This window comes from Muntiacus reevesi, chromosome 2, assembly GCF_963930625.1.
Source record: "Muntiacus reevesi chromosome 2, mMunRee1.1, whole genome shotgun sequence".
Classification (NCBI taxonomy): domain Eukaryota; kingdom Metazoa; phylum Chordata; class Mammalia; order Artiodactyla; family Cervidae; genus Muntiacus; species Muntiacus reevesi.
The window spans coordinates 42,450,758-42,472,702 of NC_089250.1; the positions used below are offsets into that span (position 1 = coordinate 42,450,758).

At 40.5% G+C, this 21,945-nt stretch overlaps 1 protein-coding gene across 2 annotated transcripts in view; it reads left to right on the forward strand.

Annotated features, from left to right (window-relative positions):
* LOC136159314 (dihydrodiol dehydrogenase 3) overlaps nucleotides 1–18,915 on the forward strand; it is a 62,723-nt gene extending 43,808 nt beyond the window's left edge. The window contains exons 1-9 of one of the 2 annotated variants that reach the window (XM_065921392.1): nucleotides 8,752–8,880; nucleotides 10,662–10,829; nucleotides 12,125–12,241; nucleotides 13,511–13,588; nucleotides 14,018–14,140; nucleotides 15,149–15,258; nucleotides 16,115–16,280; nucleotides 16,474–16,556; nucleotides 18,726–18,915. In XM_065921392.1, coding sequence (XP_065777464.1) covers nucleotides 8,797–8,880; nucleotides 10,662–10,829; nucleotides 12,125–12,241; nucleotides 13,511–13,588; nucleotides 14,018–14,140; nucleotides 15,149–15,258; nucleotides 16,115–16,280; nucleotides 16,474–16,556; nucleotides 18,726–18,768 — 972 coding nt within the window. In that variant the 5' untranslated portion in view covers nucleotides 8,752–8,796 and the 3' untranslated portion in view covers nucleotides 18,769–18,915. Of the gene's footprint in view, nucleotides 1–8,751; nucleotides 8,881–10,661; nucleotides 10,830–12,124; nucleotides 12,242–13,510; nucleotides 13,589–14,017; nucleotides 14,141–15,148; nucleotides 15,259–16,114; nucleotides 16,281–16,473; nucleotides 16,557–18,725 lie in introns of those variants that run through there. The other variant, XM_065921393.1, reaches the window with a different exon arrangement.
* Nucleotides 18,916–21,945: the final 3,030 nt, after the last annotated feature.

Here is a 21,945-nt window from a genome sequence, read left to right on the forward strand (position 1 = left end):
AAAAACAACCTTTGGGAATTAAAGAAAAAACCCACAACTTTAGCAATTCTGGTCTCAGGTCAATACTGCATCCAAATACCGGCAGAGCTTTGTAAACACAGAATGGGAGGTGGCACAGTTGAGATGCTGATTCAGTTTGTCTTCAGCTAAGCCATGAAATTTGTATTTCTAACAAAATCCCAGGTGATACTGATGATGCTGGTCCATGGACCACACTTTGAGAGGCACTGGTGTAGAGTGTATCTACTTGATCTGTCTGGGAAAACTACTCACAAACTGAGTACTTAGTCTCATCTCCTCAGGATTTCTGAATTTCCTTCCAGGGTGAATGTGAACAACCCCATTCTCTTGGAGGACCCAGTTCTTTGTGCCATTGCCAAAAAGCACAAGCAAACTTCAGCTTTGGTTGTCCTTCGCTACCAGATATAATGTCGGGTTGTGGTTCTGGCCAAGAGTTACAACAAGAAATGGATCAAAGAGAACATACATATGTTGAGTGGGGCTATGGGTAGAGGGCTCCTAAGGAATATCCTTCACGAGGGTCATTCTTTGTTTCTCAAGACTTTCCTTGAGTCAAGATGACTTACCTGTTCTTCCCTGTGAGTGAATGCCTTGTGTGTATTCCTGATGGTTTTCTCCTCCTGCTGTGGCAACAGGAGAGGTGGCCTGCATGGAGAGGGTTCAGTTCAGTTCAGTTCAGTCACTCAGTCATGTCTGACTCTTGGTGACTTCATGGACTGCAGCACGCCAGGTTTCCCTGTCTATCACCAACTCCTGGAGCTTGCTCAAACTCATTCAATCAAGCTGGTGATGCTATCCAACTATCTCATCCTCTGTCTTCCCCTTTTCCTCCCACCTTCAATCGTTCCCAGCATCAGGGTCTTTTCAAATGAGTCAGTTCTTTGCAACAGGTGGCCAAAGTATTGCAGCTTCACCTTTAGCATCAGTTCTTTCAATGAATATTCAGGACTGATTTCCTTTACAATTGACTGGTTTAATCTCCTTGCAGTCCAAGGGACTTTCAAGAGTCTTCTCCAACACCACAGTTCAAAAGCATTAGTTCTTTGACACTCACCTTTCTTTATGGTCCACCTCTCACATCCATACATGGTTGCTGGAAAAACCACAAGTTTGACTATTATGGACATTTGTCAGTAAAGTAATGTCTCTGTTTTTTAATATGCTGTCTAGGTTTTTTCATAGCTTTTCTTAGAAGGAGCAAGTGTCTTTTAATTTCATGGCTGAGGTCACTGTCTTCAGTGATTTTGGAGTCCAAGAAAATAAATTTGGATAGAAAATGGAGATTTTAGTTCCAGTTCTAGGTCTGCAATTTATCCTGTCACCTTGTACAAATGATGTCTTCTTACCTTCATGCTCAATGGATGAAATTGCATTATGTAATTGTTTTCACTGTTTGAACTGTTTTAACAAAATGCCACAGATTTGGTGTCTTAGAAACAATGAAAATTTGTTTCTCACATTTCTGAAGCTGGAGATCTGAGGTCAGGGTGCACTCTTGGTCAGGTGAGGGCCCTCCTCCAGGTCACAGGCTTCTCTGTGTATCTACATGGTGGAAGGGTCAACAGAGTTCTCCCAAGTTTCTTACATGACTATGATGTTGTTGAAATCGCATTTACAAAGGCTCCACCATCATGACCTAATCACCCCTCAAAGGCTCCATTTCTAATACCGTCCACATATGAATTTGGGGGCATGAAAATTATGGCAGCAATCTTTCATCTCCAAACCATAGTGGTTTTATTTTGCATTTTCCTGAATACTGATCAGGTTTCATCTTTATATATTTAAACTTCCTGAGTTTCTGTCTTTGTGAAGTTCCTCTTCAAGACTTTGTCCACTTTTGCAGGGTGTCTCTCATTTGTTTTCTGTGTAACAGAGCATTACTTTACCTTTAAGCATAGGTGTACAGAAAACTCTCTCCAGTTTTAAGATTTAATGCAGAGATCAGTTATGTGTCTCTTGGTTCTATGGTTTGAGATTCCGCCTGCACTCAGCCCAACTGTTGTCCTCTTGGCTAGGCTCTCGTGCATTTGCTGCTCAGTGCAGTACAGCTAGGCCATTCTGTTTTAGCAGGTGGATATGACTCTTGTCAGAGGAGCCTGCATGATTCTCCATGTAATTTTTCATATATATTTGGCTAGAATCTGGTCACCTAACTTGGTTTTCATCTCAGGACAGTGTTGTGATTTCAAGCCAGGGAGTGGGAAAAAAACCACCTCATCGTCTCAGCTCATAACTAACTCACCATTTCTCCTGGCAAACTTCAGTCTCCATTGCAAGTTTCAGGTCAGGCCATGTAAAGGGTCAGGTGCAGGGTCCCCTGGAAAATTGTTTTTCTGTTTCCATTGAAATTTGATTTGAAAATACACCTGAAACTGATTTTCTAATATGATATAAAAATGATTGCCTATATGTTTATTTATTTAAATGGAAATCTAAGTGTCTATGTATTTCATCGATTTCCATTATCAACTCTGTCATATAACAAGTGTCTATAAGTACATTTGTGGCCCTTCTCTTCTATTTACTATTCAGTTTTCTGTTCCGTGTTTTTAAAATGGAAAATAAGTGTTCTTTCTTAGAATGGTACATTTGTCTTTAAGGATGTCTTGACTGCTCTTGACTAGCTGTTCTTTTATTTAAAATTTAGTATTACTTTACTGATTTCCACTAAAGATTATGTGTTTAAGACTTTGGTTCATGTTGCACTGAATCACTAGATCACACTGGGAAATGTATTTCTTTAGAAAGTTAAGCTTTTCTTTTCATGACTGTGATGTGAATTTTTAATAATTTGTTGTTCTTTAATATTTTAAACACTTTTCATTCATAACTGCTTACATTAAAGCATTAGTTGCTTTAATTGTGTCTGACTCTTTGTAACTCCATGGACTGTAGCTAACCTGGCACCTCTGTCCATGTGATTCTCCAGGCAAGAATGCTGGAGTAGGTTGCCATTTTCTTCTCCAAGACAGTTTCCCAACACATGGGTCTTCTTCACTAAGGCATTGCCATATAGGTTTTGTTAGATTTATTGTATTAGATAATGAGCAAGTTTCATATCAGATTTCTGAACAGGCTTTCATGGGGAGCCTCCTTCCCACATTGCTTCAGCTGAATGCTGTCACCCTTAGGGTGTGTTGGGGAGAGGCAATCAGTCTAATGTCAGCTCAGGTTCAGTATCGAGTCAGGAGTGTCTAACGCAGTGTGTTTGGAAAAAGCAGATTTTAGTTTGTTTTCTGTCACAAGTGATTCACTCAGAAAGATAAGGGACTGATGCATTGTAATGTTTGTGAGGGGGACAGAGAAGGAGAAAGTGTGGGAAGGAGAGATGAGAACTCAGCAGAGGATCCCAGATTGTTCTCCTGGAAGCTGAGGACAGACACAACTTCCCTGTCCCCTCCTCCTGTCTCCATCCAGCTGGAAGGTTCCCCAGTGCCCAGAAGGAGGCCAGCTCCTTCCAGGAGACGTTAATGTGATTGTTCCTTCCTTCCACGTGTTTGACTTTGAACTGAATCCGGACGACATGAAAGCAATCAGTAGCCTCAACAGAAATATAAGATATTATTAATTTCTAATGTAAATGTTTCACACACACAGTTTTTTGTTTGTTTATTTGTTTGTTTCTTGGTAGCAGACAGGTGAGCAGGGGAACTACAGTTTTTAAAAGCTTAAGTCAGTCCTTAAGTCAGTTCTCTTTTCAGAACTGAAAAGAAAGACAGTCCAGCATAGGAGTCTTCCAGCACAGGAGTCAGTCAGGTACTTCCTGCAGACCTCAAACCAGAAGTTTCCTCCAGGGCTCCATCCTTGATCAACAGAAATGAGATTGGGGCCAAGAACAGCCCAGCAGTAAAATTCCCACAAACATTGAGGTGAATAAATTCACTACTTTGTGCCCCTAATCCCTGTGCCTGGTGTACCTCCTCTCAGAGCCCAGGGAGCCAGGAAACACAAAGGGCACAGTGCCTACAGCCCACTATTGTTTCAGGGACCAGTGAACATGTTTAATGTTTAATTTTTTTCACATCAGGGGAAAATGATTCTATTAATTATAAAACTCTGTTATAAGGAAACCAGATTTCATAAATGAATCCATCTCTTTGTCTTCCAGTGGTGTCAGTAACCCTGAATATCCATTCTCTGAAGAATATTGACTGTTAGCTCTCACTGTGATTCTTTGATAACTTCTTACTTCTAGGGTGGTTAAGAAAATTTTTGTGCCTGAAGGAGAAGTTTAAATAAAGTGCCTGAACTTTCTGAAACCATGTCTTTCCTTTTAAAAATAAACTGTTTATGAAACAGCATAGACTTCAAAGTAAGAATACTCTTTTTCCTGATGGTTGAAATAATGCAGATAGATGGCAGAATATTTAGATAGAAAAGGGACAGGATAGGGAATGATGATCAGCTGTGTTTACCCACTTGAAAACACTTCTTTTGGTGCATTTACCTTATGATTTTATCTGACAAATGTGTGTGTTTGTTTACTTACAAAGACAAACAAACTTCAATGTACAGGTTGTATACTTCTTTTGAAACATAGCCTAAGTATCTTGGTAAGCTAAAAATATGATTTAAAAAATCCAGTATTATATTTTGCTTCCTGTATAGCAAGCAGCACATCTTAGTCATTTATGTAATTTCTTATTTGTCTGCCCATGCTCAATGTTTTGATGAATCCTTACATATTTCGAGTTTATTCAGTGGTCATTCAGCAAAACTTTATTGACATTCTTTAGAAAGACATTGTCATATCAACAAAGGTCAATAAATGAAATGAGAAATGTCTTGAGTCTTGTGGAGAATGAGACTGTGAATGATATCAGGAGAATTTAACTGTTAGAAATGGGTAGTGTCTGTTGAGATAATTCTGCACAATCTCTCCCATTTCTGTACTTCTGTTAGGCAGAGACACAAACTACCCTTCACCCCACGTGACTCTTCATTTGTACCAAACAGCCTTGAAAATAGAGACAGTGGCTCCCTGCATTTCTCTGGAACAGAAAATGCTTATTCCAGGAAGGAAGAGTGTTCATGGAACATTTAAGGGCCAGTAAGTCTGCTGATGTGGGTGGAGTTTAGTGAGGTGGAGAGACAGGAGCTGAAGACAAGTCAGAGAGCTGGTGGGGCAGGGGGTCCTTTTCACATAGGCTTTTAAAGGACTTTACTGTGAGGGAAATGGAGAAGGATATTTCCAGAACACTGCTCCTCGGGTCCTTCTCTGATGGCCACCCTGATCCATCCAGACATCCTGCTGGTCTGAGCCAGATCTGTACCCCCACTGCCCACTCTGCCCAGCATGGGCGGCCCTTGCCCCAAGGGGAGTGAACTGGATCCAGAGGTGCTGAGGGTGGGCATTTGTGGGCCAGGGGACACACGGGCTGCCCAGTAAACCGGCTGAGTCCTGGGCAGTGTCCTGCTGCCCCCTCAGCCTGTTCCAGGAGCAGAAGTGGGTGCATGTCTCAGGATAGGAGTCAGGTTTCTGGGCCTCCTGTGGGTCCCCCTGGGTTCACAGCAGCTGTGGGGTCGCTAACTCCCGGGGTTGTCCCAGGGCTGTGGTGCCCAGTGCATGGTGTGCACGGGTCTCTCCAGAGAGGACCTCTGAGTCCCTATCCCTTCTTCTCATCTGGGGCCCTTCCTGGGGCTCAGTTCTGATCTGCCGGCTTCTCTTCCCTTCCCACCCAGCTCTGTGAGAACAGTTCTTTATAGTCCTGGTCTGGACAAGGCTTCCTGCTGGTGTCATGTGTTTTTGTGAGATGTGACCCTGATGTGCTCCTGGGGGAGCTGAGTTCAGTGTCCTCTTGCCCACCTGGAGCTCCTCCCCAGGACAGTGTGTGACACTCACTGTTCGCTAAGTGTAGCTCCGGTGATTGTTCAGGAAGAGTTGGTGCCAATTTCTTTTCTTCCTTTCATGGATCAGGCTTCCCAGATAGGGTAGTGGTAAAGAATCTGCCTGCCAATGCAGTAGATCGGGTTGGATCTCAGGTCGAGAAAGATCCACTGGAAAAGGAAATGGCATCCCACTCCAGTATTCTTGCCTGGAGAATCTCATGGACAGAGAAACCTGTAGGGCTACTGTCCATGGTGTTGCAAAAGAGGGTTTTTGACTTAGCCAACTAAAAAATAACAACAACAGTTTCATGGCTCATGTCATTCTCTCTTTTTCCACTCTGTCTCTTTTTTTAGCTTTCTTGTTTCACCTTTCTTTATTGTACGCCTTTTCTCTCTCTTCCTCTGTATGTTCATGACTGGGTACTTGGACAACCACAACACACCCACTGTTTGCAGATTTGTACCACATCCTGATTGTCCTTCACTAGGTGGCATGGCATGTGCCTGGTCCTGGGGTCAGCCCAACAGGAAACTAAGGGCAGTTCAGTTCAGTTCAGTTGCTCAGTTGTGTCCGACTCTTTGCAAGCTCATGGACTGCAGTATGCCAGGCCTTCCTGTCCATCACCAACTCCCGGAGTTTGCTCAAACTCATGTCCATTGAGTCGGTGATGCCATCCAACCATCTCATCCTCTGTCACCTCCTCCTTCCTCCTTCAGTCTTTCCCAGCATCAAGGTCTTTCAAATGAATCAGCTCTTTGCATCAGGTGGCCAAAGGATTGGAGTTTCAGCTTCAGAATCAGTACTTCCAACGAATATTCACGACTGATTTCCTTTAGGATGGACTGATTTGGTCTCCTTGCACATTAAGGAACTCTTAAAAGTCTTCTCTGACACCACAATTTAAAAGCATCAATTCTTCGGTGCTCAGCTTTCTCTATAGCCCAACTCTCACATCCATACATGACTACTGGAAAAACCATAGCCTTGACTAGATGGACCTTTGTTGGCAAAGCAATGTCTTTGCTTTTTAATATGCTGTCTAGGTTGGTCATAACTTTCCTTTCGAGGAGTAAGTGTTTTTTAATTTCGTGGCTGCAGTCACTATCTGCAGTGATTTTGGAGCTCCAGAATAAAATCAGCCACTGTTTCCCCATCTATTTGTCATGAAATGATGGGACCGGATGCCAAGATCTTATTTTTCTGAATGTTGAGCCTTAAACCAACTTTTTCACTCTGCTCTTTCACTTTCATCAAGAGGCTCTTTAGTTCTTCTTCACTTTCTGCCATAAACATGGTGTCATCTGAAATTGAGTTCATTTCTGATTCAACAACATAGCTGACCCATGAATGACTCTGTTTCTGGGAAATTTATGACTGTGAATGCCTTACTATCCCCCAGATCCACACCTTTTATACTCAGTGTTTTGCGTGGTCTAGTCTTGTGTCTCCACCGTTACTCCCTTGTCCCTGTCCCCACATATATAAATCCCTCTGAAGCTTATAATGAGCCACCCCAGCTGCTCTTCAGTTTAAGTTCAGAGTTAAGTGAAATGGACACCAGTCTTCAGTTAGCCCCCAAGTAGATGAGAACTTTTCACATAAGGATTTCTGTCATCAGTTTGTTTTGAGGGAGGCAACTGGGTGCTGAGTTGCTGCCGTTTATAGATCAAAACACCACTGTACAAGTCAGCAGAGAGGTGAATGTGAATAAAAACACATGGAAATGTCCTTCCACAGTTCTGGATCTTCCCTAATTGCATGTTCACTTTGTTGCTGCAGATATTTGTTTGACTGTTTCCCAGAATGCCTGTGACATTTCCAGCTGCTTTCTGTTTCCATACTTCCCTCTCCAAGGGAGACCTCGCTTCTCCTAGCTCACTATTTTGCAGACATCACTCTATGTGTTAAACTGTATTTTCCTTCACAACATCTCCTTGTACTACATCATGATTTCCCTTACTCTTCTCAAATTTGTTGCAATTTCAGTTGTTCATAGGTTTTCCTTTTATGAATAATGTTGAGCAGGATAGTAAATTATATAAATATTTGTCAGCTACATTATGAATGTTTTTAAAAAATTATGTAACAAAGTCCTTGGTATAAACACTCAGAGTCTGTTTGCACACTGCACATGGTATCCAATAATTATTAATATTTAATCTTCTATAAACATCTTGCCAAATGTCTGGCTTTGGTATCCTTTTCAGGATTTTACCCTTGTCAGATCTGTAAGGTCTTCCCAGGTGGCTCAGTGTTAAAGAATCTGCCTGTCAATGCAGGAGTTTAAGAGATATGAGTTAGATCCCTGGGTCAAGAATTTCCTGTGGTATAGTAAATGGCAACCCCCTCCAGTATTCTTGCTGGGAAATTCCATGAACAGAGTAGCCTGCTAGGCTACAGTCCATGGGGTTGTAAAGGAGTCAGACAGGACTTAGCAATTAAACCTCCACCAGTACAGGTCTGTAAAGAAAAATAATTTTACTGGTGAGAAATATAAAAAGACAGTTTGTTTTCATTTGATATTTTTATTCTTTATTAAGGGATTGCATTTTGAAAAATGCTTATGAAGCATTCTTTCAAATTGTGTGACTTGTGTGTTTGTATGTACTACAAGATAGTTGTTTCAAATGATGTTTGATCAAGAGTGGGTTTCTTAATTAGAAAAATGAAATGACTGGCATTGGAGGTTTCGGTGTAACATACGGTCAATAATTGTTCTGCACATCTCATCATTATATAATTTAAGAAATTCTGATAAGTAAAAACAAACAAGCTAAGTGGCTAAATACTCCTCTTACCCTGTGGGACTTGTTTAATCGTTCTCCTCCTACAGTGTGTCTGCTAACATTGGACAGTCAGCTAGGGCGTTAACTTCCTGTTATTTATAACCTCTGAAGGCAGAAGAAAAAAATCAGCCTGCTTACTCAGAGGAGCAACAAGCAATGGATCCCAAAGGCCAGAGAGTGAAGCTTAATGATGGCCACTTCATTCCTGTCCTGGGATTTGGAACGTTTGCACCTCCAGAGGTAACATTAGTGGCTGTGGGTTGAGATATAAATAGCAAGTGAATGTAACATGAGAGGAAGGGACTTGGGTTGTCAAGCACTGACTCCTGTGTGACTCTGGGAGGATCATGAGGCTAGAACCATGTCCTGTGAAAGGGGAGAGAGCATCCAGTCTTCACTCTGCATCAGGATCTGAGGGTGTTCTCATCTGCAGATTACTCTGGGTTCCCCTCCAGTTTCTGCCTCTTTCCCAGCTTGGCAGAAGAGGTGAGGATTGGCTGTCAAGAACACTGTCAACTGCTTTGCTTTGAGGGGGATTGCAATGATGGGGTTTCTCTGTGTATTTAATTAGATCAAAAATTCTTTGCTCTTTCTGAAAAGACATGACTAAGAGAAATATTTAGCGTAAAAGTTCTCAAAAATGAGGTGACTTAAAACTAATGGGAACAATTTCTTTTCTACTGTGGGGTGCCTGCTTGGTGCTAGGCAAGACACTCCAGCTGTATTTGGCCTGTACTTCTGTTTCTGTTTGGAAACTTCTTCTAATGGAAAATACAGTGCCATTTGAAGGCATAAGCTACAGTCTTACAGGCAAGATTTTGCAATGTTTCCTTGGGTGTCGTAATGTGTTTTTATTAAAGTATAATTTTCAGTGCTTGGTCATAAGAGGAGTGTTGGTGATCATCAACAATGGATCTTTTATGAGAACATAGCTTTGTACATCTTGAATAGATACAGTTTTTATTGTTTCAGAGTGGTTTCTCAGTTTATTTCACCTCTCTCTTTTTTTTCATTTATTTTTATTAGTTGGAGGCTAATTACTTTACAATATTCTAGTGGTTTTTGTCATACATTGACATGAATCAGCCATGGATTTACATGTATTCCCCATCCCAATCCCCCCTCCCACTTCCCTCTCTACCCGATCTTTCGGGCACCAGGCCCAAGCACTTGTCTCATGCATCCAACCTGGGTTGGTGATCCGTTTCACCCTAGATAATATACATGTTTTGATGTTGTTCTCTCGAAACATCCCATCTTCACCTTCTCCCACAGAGTCCAAAAGTCTGTTCTGTACATCTGTGTCTCTTTTTCTGTTTTGCATATAGGGTTATCATTACCATCTTTCTAAATTCCATATATATATGTGTTAGTATACTGTAACGGTCTTGATCTTTCTGGTTTATTTCATTCTGTATAATGGGCTCCAGTTTCATCCATCTCATTAGAACTGATTCAAATGAATTCTTTTTAATGGATGAGTAATATTCTATGGTGTATATGTACCACAGCTTCCTTATCCATTCATCTGCTGATGGGCATCTAGGTTGCTTTCATGCATGACTACAATCTTATACTGAATTTTATAATTTCTTCCAACAAATCTCTGAAACTTGAAGTGGGCTTGTGGTCATCTGATGCCAGCAATCAACCACTGATTGCCTGGTATTAAACATTTCTGCATGTCTGTTTAGTTACTTACTAGCAATGAAGCAGATGACAGACAGATAAGATGGTTGGATGGCATCACTGACCAAATGGACATGAGTTTGAGCAAACTCCAGAAGATAGTGAAAGACAGGGAAGTCTGACATGCTGTAGTCTCTGAGGTCTCAAAGAGTTGGCCACGACTTGGTGACTAAGCAACAACAATGTTCAGGGAAACCGTCATGGGTACATCACCACACATACAGAACTAACCAAAGGCACACAAAAAAGTGGGTTCTTGGGAAGGTCAACCTGGGCCTTAGCAATCTCTTAATCATGTGGATATTTAACTTGTACTTTTTTTGCTTATGTAGGTTCCTAAGAGTGAAGCTCTGGAGGTCACCAAATTTGCTATAGAGGCTGGGTTCCGCCATATTGACAGTGCTCATTTGTACCAAAATGAAGAGCAGGTTGGCCAGGCCATTCGAAGCAAGATTGCCAATGGCACTGTGAAGAGAGAAGACATATTCTACACTTCAAAGGTGCTGTGTGTTTTGTGTGTGCACATGTGTGTAAGTGATTGTGTGCAGGGGACAATTAGGTAATAGGATCAGTAGTTGTTTGGTCAATGGTGCTTATTGCTACAACTTTTTTCACACATATTTATATATTAAATCTAATATCCTTTTCCACCAAACCATACTCCCCCACCAAAGGAAGAGTGTGATTATATCCTTCTCATCATTGGTGTGTTCAAATTTTAATTTTAAATTAGTCACTTGCTTCTCTGAGCCTACATTAGAGCAATGTGATTGAGTATGGGTGAACGAATCAGACAGAACAGTTATCAGATTATAGCTTTCCTTATCACCTGGTAGGCTTTCTAGAATTTCTTCTCATTCTGAATCAGTTCTTAGATCTGTCAGTATGGGAGCATTAGGAAAGTATGGGAGCATCAGGATCTTGTATCACACAAGATCTAACCAAAGTGTCTTGACTTATCTTCTGTCCATGTTAATATGTTCAAGGTCGTTTCCCTACAGTTATGCAAACAGAAAGATATTAATTAATTCTGAGAGATATGATTGTTTGATCCAGGTAGAGCAAGTTTGTGAGCAGGTTTCATGTTTTATCAAACATAATTCAGATGATGAACATGGTAATTTTTCAATAATTCTTTTTATCTCTTCGTTCATTTCACCCCATTGTGACTGATATAAGAACCTGTCTGATTCAACTGATGATAATTTAAGCAAATAATAAAGCTTACATGGGTAAGTTAGATCAAAAAGGACCTCAAAAGGAAAATGAGCATCTTTCTTGAGGTCATTTGTTTTCATCAGTAAAAATGTCTGAAGTGTTAGGCATAGCCCATCAGTTGTGTCCATCTCTTTGTGACCCCATGGACATAGCCTGCTAGGTTCCTCTATCCATGGAATTCTCCAAGCAAGAATACTAGAGTGGATCTCCTCCAGGGGACCTTCTCCAGGTAAGAATACTGGAGTGGGTTGCCATTCCCTTCTCCAGGGAATCTTCCCAACCCAGGGATCAAGCCTGGGTCTCCTGCATTGCAGGCAGATTCTTTACTGTCTCAGCCACCAGGGAAGCCCCCAAATGTCTAAATATTAGATGAAAGAAGAAAAAAGATTATCTGAAGTATTGGAATTCCCTGAAGGTCCAGTGGCTAGGCCTCAGTGTATTATTGCCATGAGCCTGGGTTCCATCCCTAATTAGGAAATTAAGATCTCTTCAGCCTTATATTTAGGGCCCCTCATGCCCCCCACAAAATTACCTAAAGAATTAATTTAACACAATTTCTATTGTTTAACCTCTGCAGCTTTGGTCCACTTCCCTTCGTCCAGAGTTGGTTCGACCAGCCTTGGAAAAGTCACTGAATAATCTTCAACTGGACTATGTCGATCTCTATATTATTCATTTTCCAGTGGCTCTGAAGGTTGGCAATCTATTTTTAAAATCAATCACATATATATTTTTTCTTGCCTCAGAATGCTTATAAACTTGCATGGATGGTTGACAAGATTTTTCAGTAGGTTGTAGGGAAGCCCTCACTACAGCAGAATCCTCCCAAATAATCATTTGTGATCATCTTTTTACTGAGTTTCTTTGAATATGTTACCTGCCTCCCAGAGAAAGGAGTTAAATAATCTGACTCAAAAACTTGTGAAAATAAAAGTAGGCAAGTTCAACACATAGTCAAGATTATGATGCTTAAGTCTGCAGATTTCATGAATCCAGAGTTTGGTGCAGCCATGGTGAGCTTGACACTGCCTTACATTGAACATGATGAGTTTATCTGCTCTTTCAAGTTGAACAGATTTGGTAGTGCTGTTTCTGGGTAGATCTAAACCTCCCAGCCTATATAGAGACTTGGGAAGCCTTGCCTACACTGATGTCTGTTTTCACGATGTTTGTAGACTGCACTCAACCACTAAGAGCTGTATCATGTAGAACTCTTGATTTTAAGTTATAGAAATCTACTCAAGCCATCTGATGCAAAATAGCTTGGTAAACTATGTAGATGGCAGGTCCCAACCATGAAGATCTAAGGATTTGCAGTACTCTTCAGAAATGTCTTTTTAAAACAACAACAATAGCAACAACAGCAACAACAAAAAACCTTTATCAAGGCAATCCTCTAGGTTTGCTTTGCTTTTACTGAACATTTTCCATTGGTGGCAAATATGGCCTTGGGACAGCTGAAAGCTCATGGTCATGAACATTTGAAAGCATGTCTGGATCGTCCACATTCCATATCAACTTAAGGGGAGCCTTGCTAGTTCACATGCCTGCCCTAGGGAATCAGATGCTCAGAGGGAAAAGGAAGTCTAATTATCTAGCCCAGGTCAAGGTTGCAATTTTTATTCTGGAAATAAAGCCATGTAGCTTACTGCCACTCCCAGGTCAAAAGAGGCATTTCAAAAAAGGCAAGTACAGGAAACAAACAAAATTCATATCAGATACTATGAATCCTATTAAGATATAGAAAAATTATATTTATTACAACAGATAGTACGTATAAGAGATTAGAATAAGCCTCCCTCTAAAGACATTGCTTACAACTCCATATGCAATCACTGCAAATATTAGTATCTAGAAACTTGTAAACCTACCTCATGAAGATTTAATCCCTGGTGCCTGGCAGGCTGGCTAAATGTGGAGAAATTACTTTGTGACATCTCTAAAATGACTGCTTCCATTCCAGCCAGGGGAGGCACTTTTCCCAACAGATGAAAATGGAAAAGCAATATTTGACTCAGTGGATCTCTGTCACACATGGGAGGTAAGTCTGGGGAGGAGAGAACCAGGGGAGGAACCAGGAGAGGGGAGACCTCCTTCCTTTCTTCTACCTGTGAGAATGGGCTGTGGACCATCAGATTCAGCAGTTCATGAATCTAAGGCTTGTGATGCTAGGGTTGTGGGGGAGGAAACCATTGCTAAAATGTTCACAGAGAGGAATAGAGCATGAGAATTTTGGCCAGTAAGACAAATATCTATTTCCTTCCATGTGATATGTCTTCTCTGAGGTTTTTCTTAAGAGGAGATGGTAATTCTTCTTGTGTCATTATCTTCTTCCCCCTTTTCCTTCCTTATAATCAATGCTAATTCTTGAGAGAAGACATTTTTTACAGATTGTTTTTCAGCTTTTATTCTTGTTCTATTGCCCATTCCAAGTGACTGTTCATGACTGTTCACCACCCCTACCTTCCAGGCCCTGGAGAAGTGTAAGGATGCAGGGTTGACCAAGTCCATTGGGGTGTCCAACTTCAACCACAAGCAGCTGGAGAAGATTCTGAACAAGCCAGGGCTCAAGTACAAGCCTGTCTGCAACCAGGTGAGCAGCTCGGCTCCTCTCCCTCCTGCTCTTCAGAACCTTCTTCTTGCCTTGGAGCTTGATGTCTGCCTGTCCTCCCCTCCTTTGTGGACAGAAGATTTTAGAGACTAGGACCAACAATGGTATCTGTGTCTGATAATGTCTGGGTAGAAAATGTGAGAGACCTATCTGTTAAATTGTGGTGGGGACTGAGGGAAGGTAATGGAGGGGAAGGGGGTTAGACTAGACCTGCAGAACTAAAGGAAGGAGATATTTTCCTGAGCTGAAAGCATGACCAGAAACTGATGTGAAAGTGCTCAGAGGGAACTGTGTACAGGAAGAAAGACATGAATATATGAGTTTCCCAAGTGGAGCATCAGTAAAGACTCTGCCTGCACTGAAGGAGAAGCAGTCTTCATCCCTGGGTCAGGAAGATCCCCTGGATGAGGAAAAGGCAATTCACTCCAGTATCCTTGCCTGGGAAATCCCATGGACAGAGGAGCCTAGCGGGCTACAGTTCATGAGGGTTGCAAGAGTGGGACAGGACCTAACAACTAAACCACCACCACCAAAGAAAAGTCATATAAGATGGGTTTCAGAGTTTGTATGGGGTTTGAATGACTGAATCCTTACTCTTGGTGTCTTGGCATTTATGAGTACAGTACAGAAACAGGCAGCACAGTACAGAAAAATGTGCTGGAAATGATGAAAATCATCCAGGTTTGAGGATGAAGGTAAAGGATCATGGTCATGTTAACACTAGATGAAATATTTACTCTGAAACATTTACTCAAATGTAGAGCCCACCTTGTGATTTTCTCCATCTTGGATTGGTTCTCCCACCAGTATCTATAATAAAATTAACTATATAAACACAATTTTCTCTACTTTTCTCTTGATGTTGATATTGCCAGTTTACATTTAAGTTGTATTTTTCCTTTAGCACCTTTTAAACTTTTAATCTTCCTCTGTCCTGTTAATACTACTTTTTCATATAATCTGACACTCTTCTTTGTTGACATTCTGCAGGTGGAATGTCATCCTTATCTCAACCAGAGCAAACTGTTGGATTTCTGCAAGTCACATGATATTGTTCTTGTTGCCTATGGTGCTCTGGGATCCCAACGAATAAAAGAATGGTATTGAATTCTATTGAAGACAAGTAGGAGTTTCCCTAAAATTCAGTTTTTGATGAAATAGTTTAAATCATACTGTGCTCAGATAACTCTCAAAGGCAGAGGGGAGAAAGGGGAAGGAGGGAAAGAATTTTTCTCTTCTATTTTCCCAGCTCCCAGACAATTTTTCTACATTGTGTTAGTCTTGTAGGTTCATTAGGAACAAGTGTCCATATTAAAATCTCTATATAATCCCTCTTTGAAAACAAAAACACAAGTGTATGTCATGATTTACTTATCTATTAACTAATGAACACATTTCTAAAAATATGCATTTCTAGCCTCACTTACCTTATGTTTAAAATTGAGATAGTAATATGAAACTCCCAGATCTATCATGATAGAAAAAATTCCAATATGAAGCAATTTTTTAAACATTCATAGAAGATTAATGGTGAAATGAATTGCTCTCATTTTGAGACTATTCAATTTTGATCAGTACCCTAGAAAAGTGAAAAGTAAAAAACAAAATTCCTAGTCTTTTCCTTCTCTTTTTCTATTCATGGTGGTTAAAGAAGAAAAAAAGTAAAAAAGAAATAAAATCCACCTGTTTGGCAGCACTGGCCTTAACCCAAAAGTGCATCCAAATCACCTGCACAGCTCTGTAAACACAGAATGGGAGGTGACACAGTTGTTCTGATGTAGCTGGTCTTCAGCTCAGCCATGGAATTTGTATTTCTAACAAGATCCCAAGTTATGCTGATGATATTGGTCCACCACACTTTGAGAAGCACTGTCTAGAGTGGACCTACTTGGTCTGTTTGGGAAGTTGCTTCACAAATAAGTCTCAGCTCCTCAGCATTTCTGAATTTCCTTCCAGGGTGAACCCAAACCTCCCCTATCTCTTGGAGGACCCAGTTCTCTCTGCCATTGCCAAAAAACACAAGCAAACCCCAGCTCTGGTTGCCCTTCGCTACCAGATACAACGTGGGGTTGTGGTTCTGGCCAAGAGTTACAACAAGAAGCGGATCAAAGAGAACATACAGGTGATGAGCGGGGCTCTGGGTAGAGAGCTCCTAATGAATATCCTTCACAAGCGTCATTCTTTGTCCAACTGAGGACAGATACGGCTTCCCTGTCCCCTCTTCTTGTCCCCATCCAGTTGGAAAGTGCTCCAGCCCCCAGGGGAAGACTGGCTTCTTGCGGGGAGAGGTTAATGTGATTCTTCCTTCCTTCCAGGTGTTTGACTTTGAACTGACACCAGAAGACATGAAAGCAATCGATGGCCTCAACAGCAATATAAGATATAATGAGATACTACTGTAAGTGATTTGCAGATATTTCACACAGTTTTCTGTAGCAGGCAGTCCAACAGGGAACTAAGTTTTTTCAAAGCTTAGTTTTAGGGAGACAGTCCTAATTTCCAGCATAGGAATAAACCAGGGGCTTTCTGCAGACCTCAGACCAGAGGTTTCCTCCACGGCTCCATCTCTGACCAACAGAAATGTGATTGGGGCCCAGGTCAGCCCCGAGATGACATGGTGGTGAATTCACTACTTTGTGCCGCTCATCCCTGTGTCTGGTGCACCTCCTCTCATGCCCCAGGCCCCTGTGGACACAGACAACACAGTGCTTTCAGCCCACTATTCTTTTAAGGACTTATGAAAATGTTTCTCATCTTCAATTCTTTTTTACATCAGGGGAAATGATATATTAATGATTGCCATGTAATAATGAATTAATCCTTTAGCACGTTCATGTTTATCCTAATACAATTGTAAAATGCCATGTGTATGTTCTTACGAAGGAGGGGCCCACAAAGCCCAGTGTGCATGGGTACTGAGAGGTCACAGTGGGCCTGCTTCAACACCCCTCCCCGCCAAGAGTCTAGTCACTTTTCTCCCTAATAGGCATTTCTTTACCAAGCCATCATTCATTTCTTTCAAATTTATATCTTCATTGGCCTTTTCCCCCCTGTTCCAATTCCCATTTCTTCATCATTATAATGTCACCAAATGAATTACAAGTAAATCATGAGCTTAACTGACCCTCCAGTGAGTGATGGCCATGTCCTTGGCAGGGCACACTCAGATAACATCGTCTGGTCTCTGGTTTTTTAAGTCCAGATTCACCCCAGTGTAGCCTTTGTCCAGCAGGGCTCCATCCCATGGGGAGCCCCTACCTCCTTGACTTTGACTTAGTACCATGGAATTTCAACTGCCTAATTACTGCAGGTGGTTGTCAGAATTGAAGAGACAGAAGGCTAATCAAAGTTGAAAGGGAGTTTAAAGAGAAGGAAATACGGTTTAGTGATAAAACAAGCATTTAGTTTTGAATGAAAGATCTCAAAACTCTCTCTTGTTGTTTGTAAAGCTGTATCTTGATAAATGAAAAGGATGGATCCTTTTCTGTTCTCAGCCTTTGAAGTATGTTTCTTTGTGCTCCTTCATTAAACTGTGAATGCCTAGACTTACTCATATTTGTGGGTTTAGGTCAACAGCACAGTTCTTTTGACATACAATTGCTCAGAATACACTCTTAAATGAATTGAATTGAAAAGGACAAATTTAGAAAGAAAAATGAGAACATAAGGCGCAGAAGACAATGGTAATGCTAATTATGAACAATAAATATTTTCATAAGTTATACAATGATTTAGTCTATAGTAATGATCACTCAGATGAATGTGGCATCTCTTCATTATATTAGAAGTTCCTCACTGGGGGCACCCTGTGTCCTGGCTTCAGTAGTTATTTTCTGAATGTTGTGTGAAAAAGATCAACTAATTCTTTAAGGGTTTTCCTTTTCATCATCTAGGGTCCTAAGTTCTACCTGTGGCTGAAATGACCTCCACCTTTTACCTTCATTCATTTTTAAAAAGTTTCCCTTACTGTTAAATTTTTTAAAAATCATTTATTTTTGGCTGTGCTGGATCTTTGTTGCTGCATGGGCTCTTTTCTTTAGCTGCGGCGAGTAGAGGCTACTCTGTAGTTGCGCATCGTGGACTTCTCATTGCAGTGGCTTCTCTTGTTGTGGAGCACAAGCTGTAGGGTGCACGGGCTTCAGGAGTTGTGGTCCCTGGGCTCTAGAACACAGGCTCAGTAGTTGTGACGCATGGGCTAAGTTGTTCCACGGCATATGGGATCTTTCTGGACCAGGAATCGAACCCATGTCTTCTGGATTGGCAGGCGGATTCTTATCCACTGAGCCACCAGGGAAGCCCCTTGCCATAGTTCTTGGGCCCTTTTATTAATTGTAACCTGGGTCAAATTACCTGTCACCGTGGAGTGAATATTACACGTGGATGTTGGGACTTGACGTGCAGGGGCAGTGTGCACATGAAGGAGATACCTGCATGTGTGCTTGTTGGGGGAGAAGGAGGGATGTGTTTGTAGATTCAGAGTGTTAGCCCATCCTGACTGCAACACAGAATCAAACTCTCTATGACAACATGACAGATCTAATAAATAACACTCCTCTTTCTCTTTCAGGTGTGTTGGTCACCCTGACTATCCTTTTTTTGAGGAATATTGACTGTGAGCTGTACACCGTGCATTCTACCAGAACGTCTTGCCTCTAGGGCTGTGAAGAGGATTTCTGTACGTGGTAGAGGCGCTTAAAAGAAGTGTCTTCCATTTCAAAAACTTGCCTTTCCTTTATTAAAAAACAATTTATGAAATAGTGAAAGCTTGAAAGTATTGATTCTTGCCTTTCCCAATAATTAAAATAATACATGTAAGCTATAGAAAATTTAGAAAATAAAAGGGAAACTTTAGAAAATGAAGCTAACCTGTGATTAATCCATTTAGTAATACTTAACTTTGGTGCATTTTCCTTTGTCAGTGAAATATTAGTCAGTTATCCTAAGAAAGAAATGGAAAATATTGTTTGATTTAAATATGAGGATTAATACCTTCAAGGAAGAGCATCTCAGAAAGTTCTGAGAACTGTTCTGTTCATGAGAGGTCTAGGTACAGTGGAAGTTTTTAGAAAGAAGGCTGTGCATCAAATGACATATTATTGACAGTGTATATAATCCAGATCTAAGCATCATCGTGCTTCGGGTCCTGTAACCCCTAACAAGGTCAAGATAGAATGCTCTCTTTTAAGGAACTGTGTTACTGATGCTGGGAGAATGTTGCTTTTCATGGTTGAGCAGATCTTCCCTCTGTTGGGGGAGGTCTGATCCACGGGTCATGCAGACACAACTCACAGTGAGGAGAGAGAAGTTCGAAGGGCAGAGAAGAAATTTTTGTTGCTGAAGTTTATCTTATCTTTTCACAAAATATGTAATTTATTTCACACCTTCGCAATTTTCCTTTCCAAATGTGTGTGCCTTCGTGCTAAGTCACTTCAGTCGTCTCTGGCTCTTGGCGACCCTATGCACTGTAGCCTGTGAGGCTCTTCTGTCCATGGCATTGTCCAGGCAAGAATATTGGAGTGGGTCCAGATGAAGAGATTGAATCTCCGTCTCTTGCGTCTCCTGCATTGGCAGGCAGGTTCTTTACCACTGGCGCCACCTTGTGTATTTATTTATACATTGAAATAATCTTCAACATATAGGTTGCATACTTGTTTTTTACTTAGCTTAAGTATCTTGGTAAGCTATGACATAGTATTTTAAAATTCTAGTATTATATTTTGCCTATTGTAAAGCAGTGAATCATACCAAATTATCTACTTTTAAGTCATTTGTCCATGCTCAGCGTTTTTTAAATTAATTTATTTTTTATTGAAGGATAATTTCTTTAAGGAATTTTGCTGTTTTCTCTCAAACCTCAACATGAATCAGCCATAGGTATACATATATCCACTCCCTTTTTGAAACTACCTCCCATCTTCTTTCCCATCCACTCCATCTAGGTTGATACAGAGCCCCTGTTTGAGTTTTTCGAGCCATACAGCAAATTCCCCTTAGCTATCTATTTTACATACGGTAATGTAAGTTTCCATGTTACTCTTTCCATACATCTCACCCTCTCCTCCCCTCTCTCCATGTCCATAAGTCTATTCTCTATGTCTATTTCTCCACTATTGCCCTGTAAATAATTTCTTCAGTACCATTTTTTGAGATTTTGTATATATGTGTTAGATTATGGTATTTATCTTTCTTTTTATGACTCACTTCACTCTGTATAATAGGTTCTAGGTTCATCCACCTCATTAGAACTGACTCAAACGTCTTCCTTTTTTATGGCTGAGTAATATTCCATTGTGTGTATATACCACAACTTCCTTATTCATTCATCTGTCGGTGGACATCTAGGTTGCTTCCATGTTCTGGAACAATGGGATACATATGTCTCTTTCAATTTTGGTTTCCTCAGGGTATATTCCTAGGAGTGGGATTGCTGGGTCATATGGTGCTTTTATTCCTAGTTTTTTAAGGAATCTCCACACCATCTTCCAAAGTGGCTGTATCAATTTACATTCCCATCAACAGTGCAAAAGTGTTCCCTTTTCTCCACACCCTTTCCAGCATTTATTCTTTGTAGACTTTTTGAGAGGGCCATTCTGACTGGTGTGAGGTAATATCTCATTGCAATTTTGATTTGCATTTCTCTAATAATGAGCTATGTTAAGCATCTTTTCATGTTTGTTAACCATCTATATGTCTTATTTGGAGAAATGAAAGTTTAGGTCTTTTTCCCACTTTTTGTTTAGGTTGTTTTTTTTTTTTTTTTCTGGTATTGAATTGTACGAGCTGCTTGTATATTTTGGAAATTAATCCTTTATCAGTTGTTTCATTTGTTATTTTCTCCCATTCTGAAGGTTGTGTTTTCACCTTGCTTAGAGTTTCCTTTGCTGTGCAAAAGCTTTTAAGTTTAATCAGGTCCCACTTGTTTACTTTTTTAAAAAAATTTCCATTACTCTAGGAGGTGGGTCATAGAGGATCTTGCTTTGATTTATATCATCGAGTGTTCTGCCTATGTTTTCCTCTAAGAGTTTTATAGTTTCTGGCCTTAATTTAGGTCTTTAATCCATTTTGAGTTTATCTTTGTATATGGTATTAGGAAGTGTTCTAATTTCATTTTTTTTTTTTTACATGTAGCTGTACAGTTTTCCCAGCAACATTTATTGAGGAGGCTGTCTTTGCCCCATTGTATATTCTTGCCTCCTTTGTCAAAAATAAGGTACCCATAGGTGCCTGGCTTTACTTCTGGATTTTCTATCTTGTTTCATTGGTCTATATTTCTTTTTGTGCCAGTACCACACTGTCTTAATGACTGTAGCTTTGTAGTATAAGCTGAAGTCAGGAAGCTTGATTCCTCCAGCTCCATTCTTCTTTCTCACTGCTTTGGCTTTTCGGGATCTTTTGTGTTTCCATATGAATTGTGAAATTTTTTGTTCTAATTCTGTGAAAATTGCCATTGGTAATTTGATAAGGATTGCATTAAATCTGTAGATTGGATTTGGCAGTATAATCATTTTCATAATATTAATTCTTCCTACCCAGGAACATGGAATATCTCTCCATCTGTTTATATCATCTTGGATTTCTTTCATTAGTGTCTTATAATTTTCTGTGTACAGTTCTTTCATCTCCTTAGGTAAGTTTATTCCTAGATATTTAATTCTTTTTGTTACAATGGTGAATAAGATTAATTCCTTAATTTCTCTTTCAGAGTTTTCATTGCTAGTATAGAGAAATGCAAGGGATTTCTGTGTATTGATTTTGTATCCTGCAACCTTGCTAAATTCACTGATTCT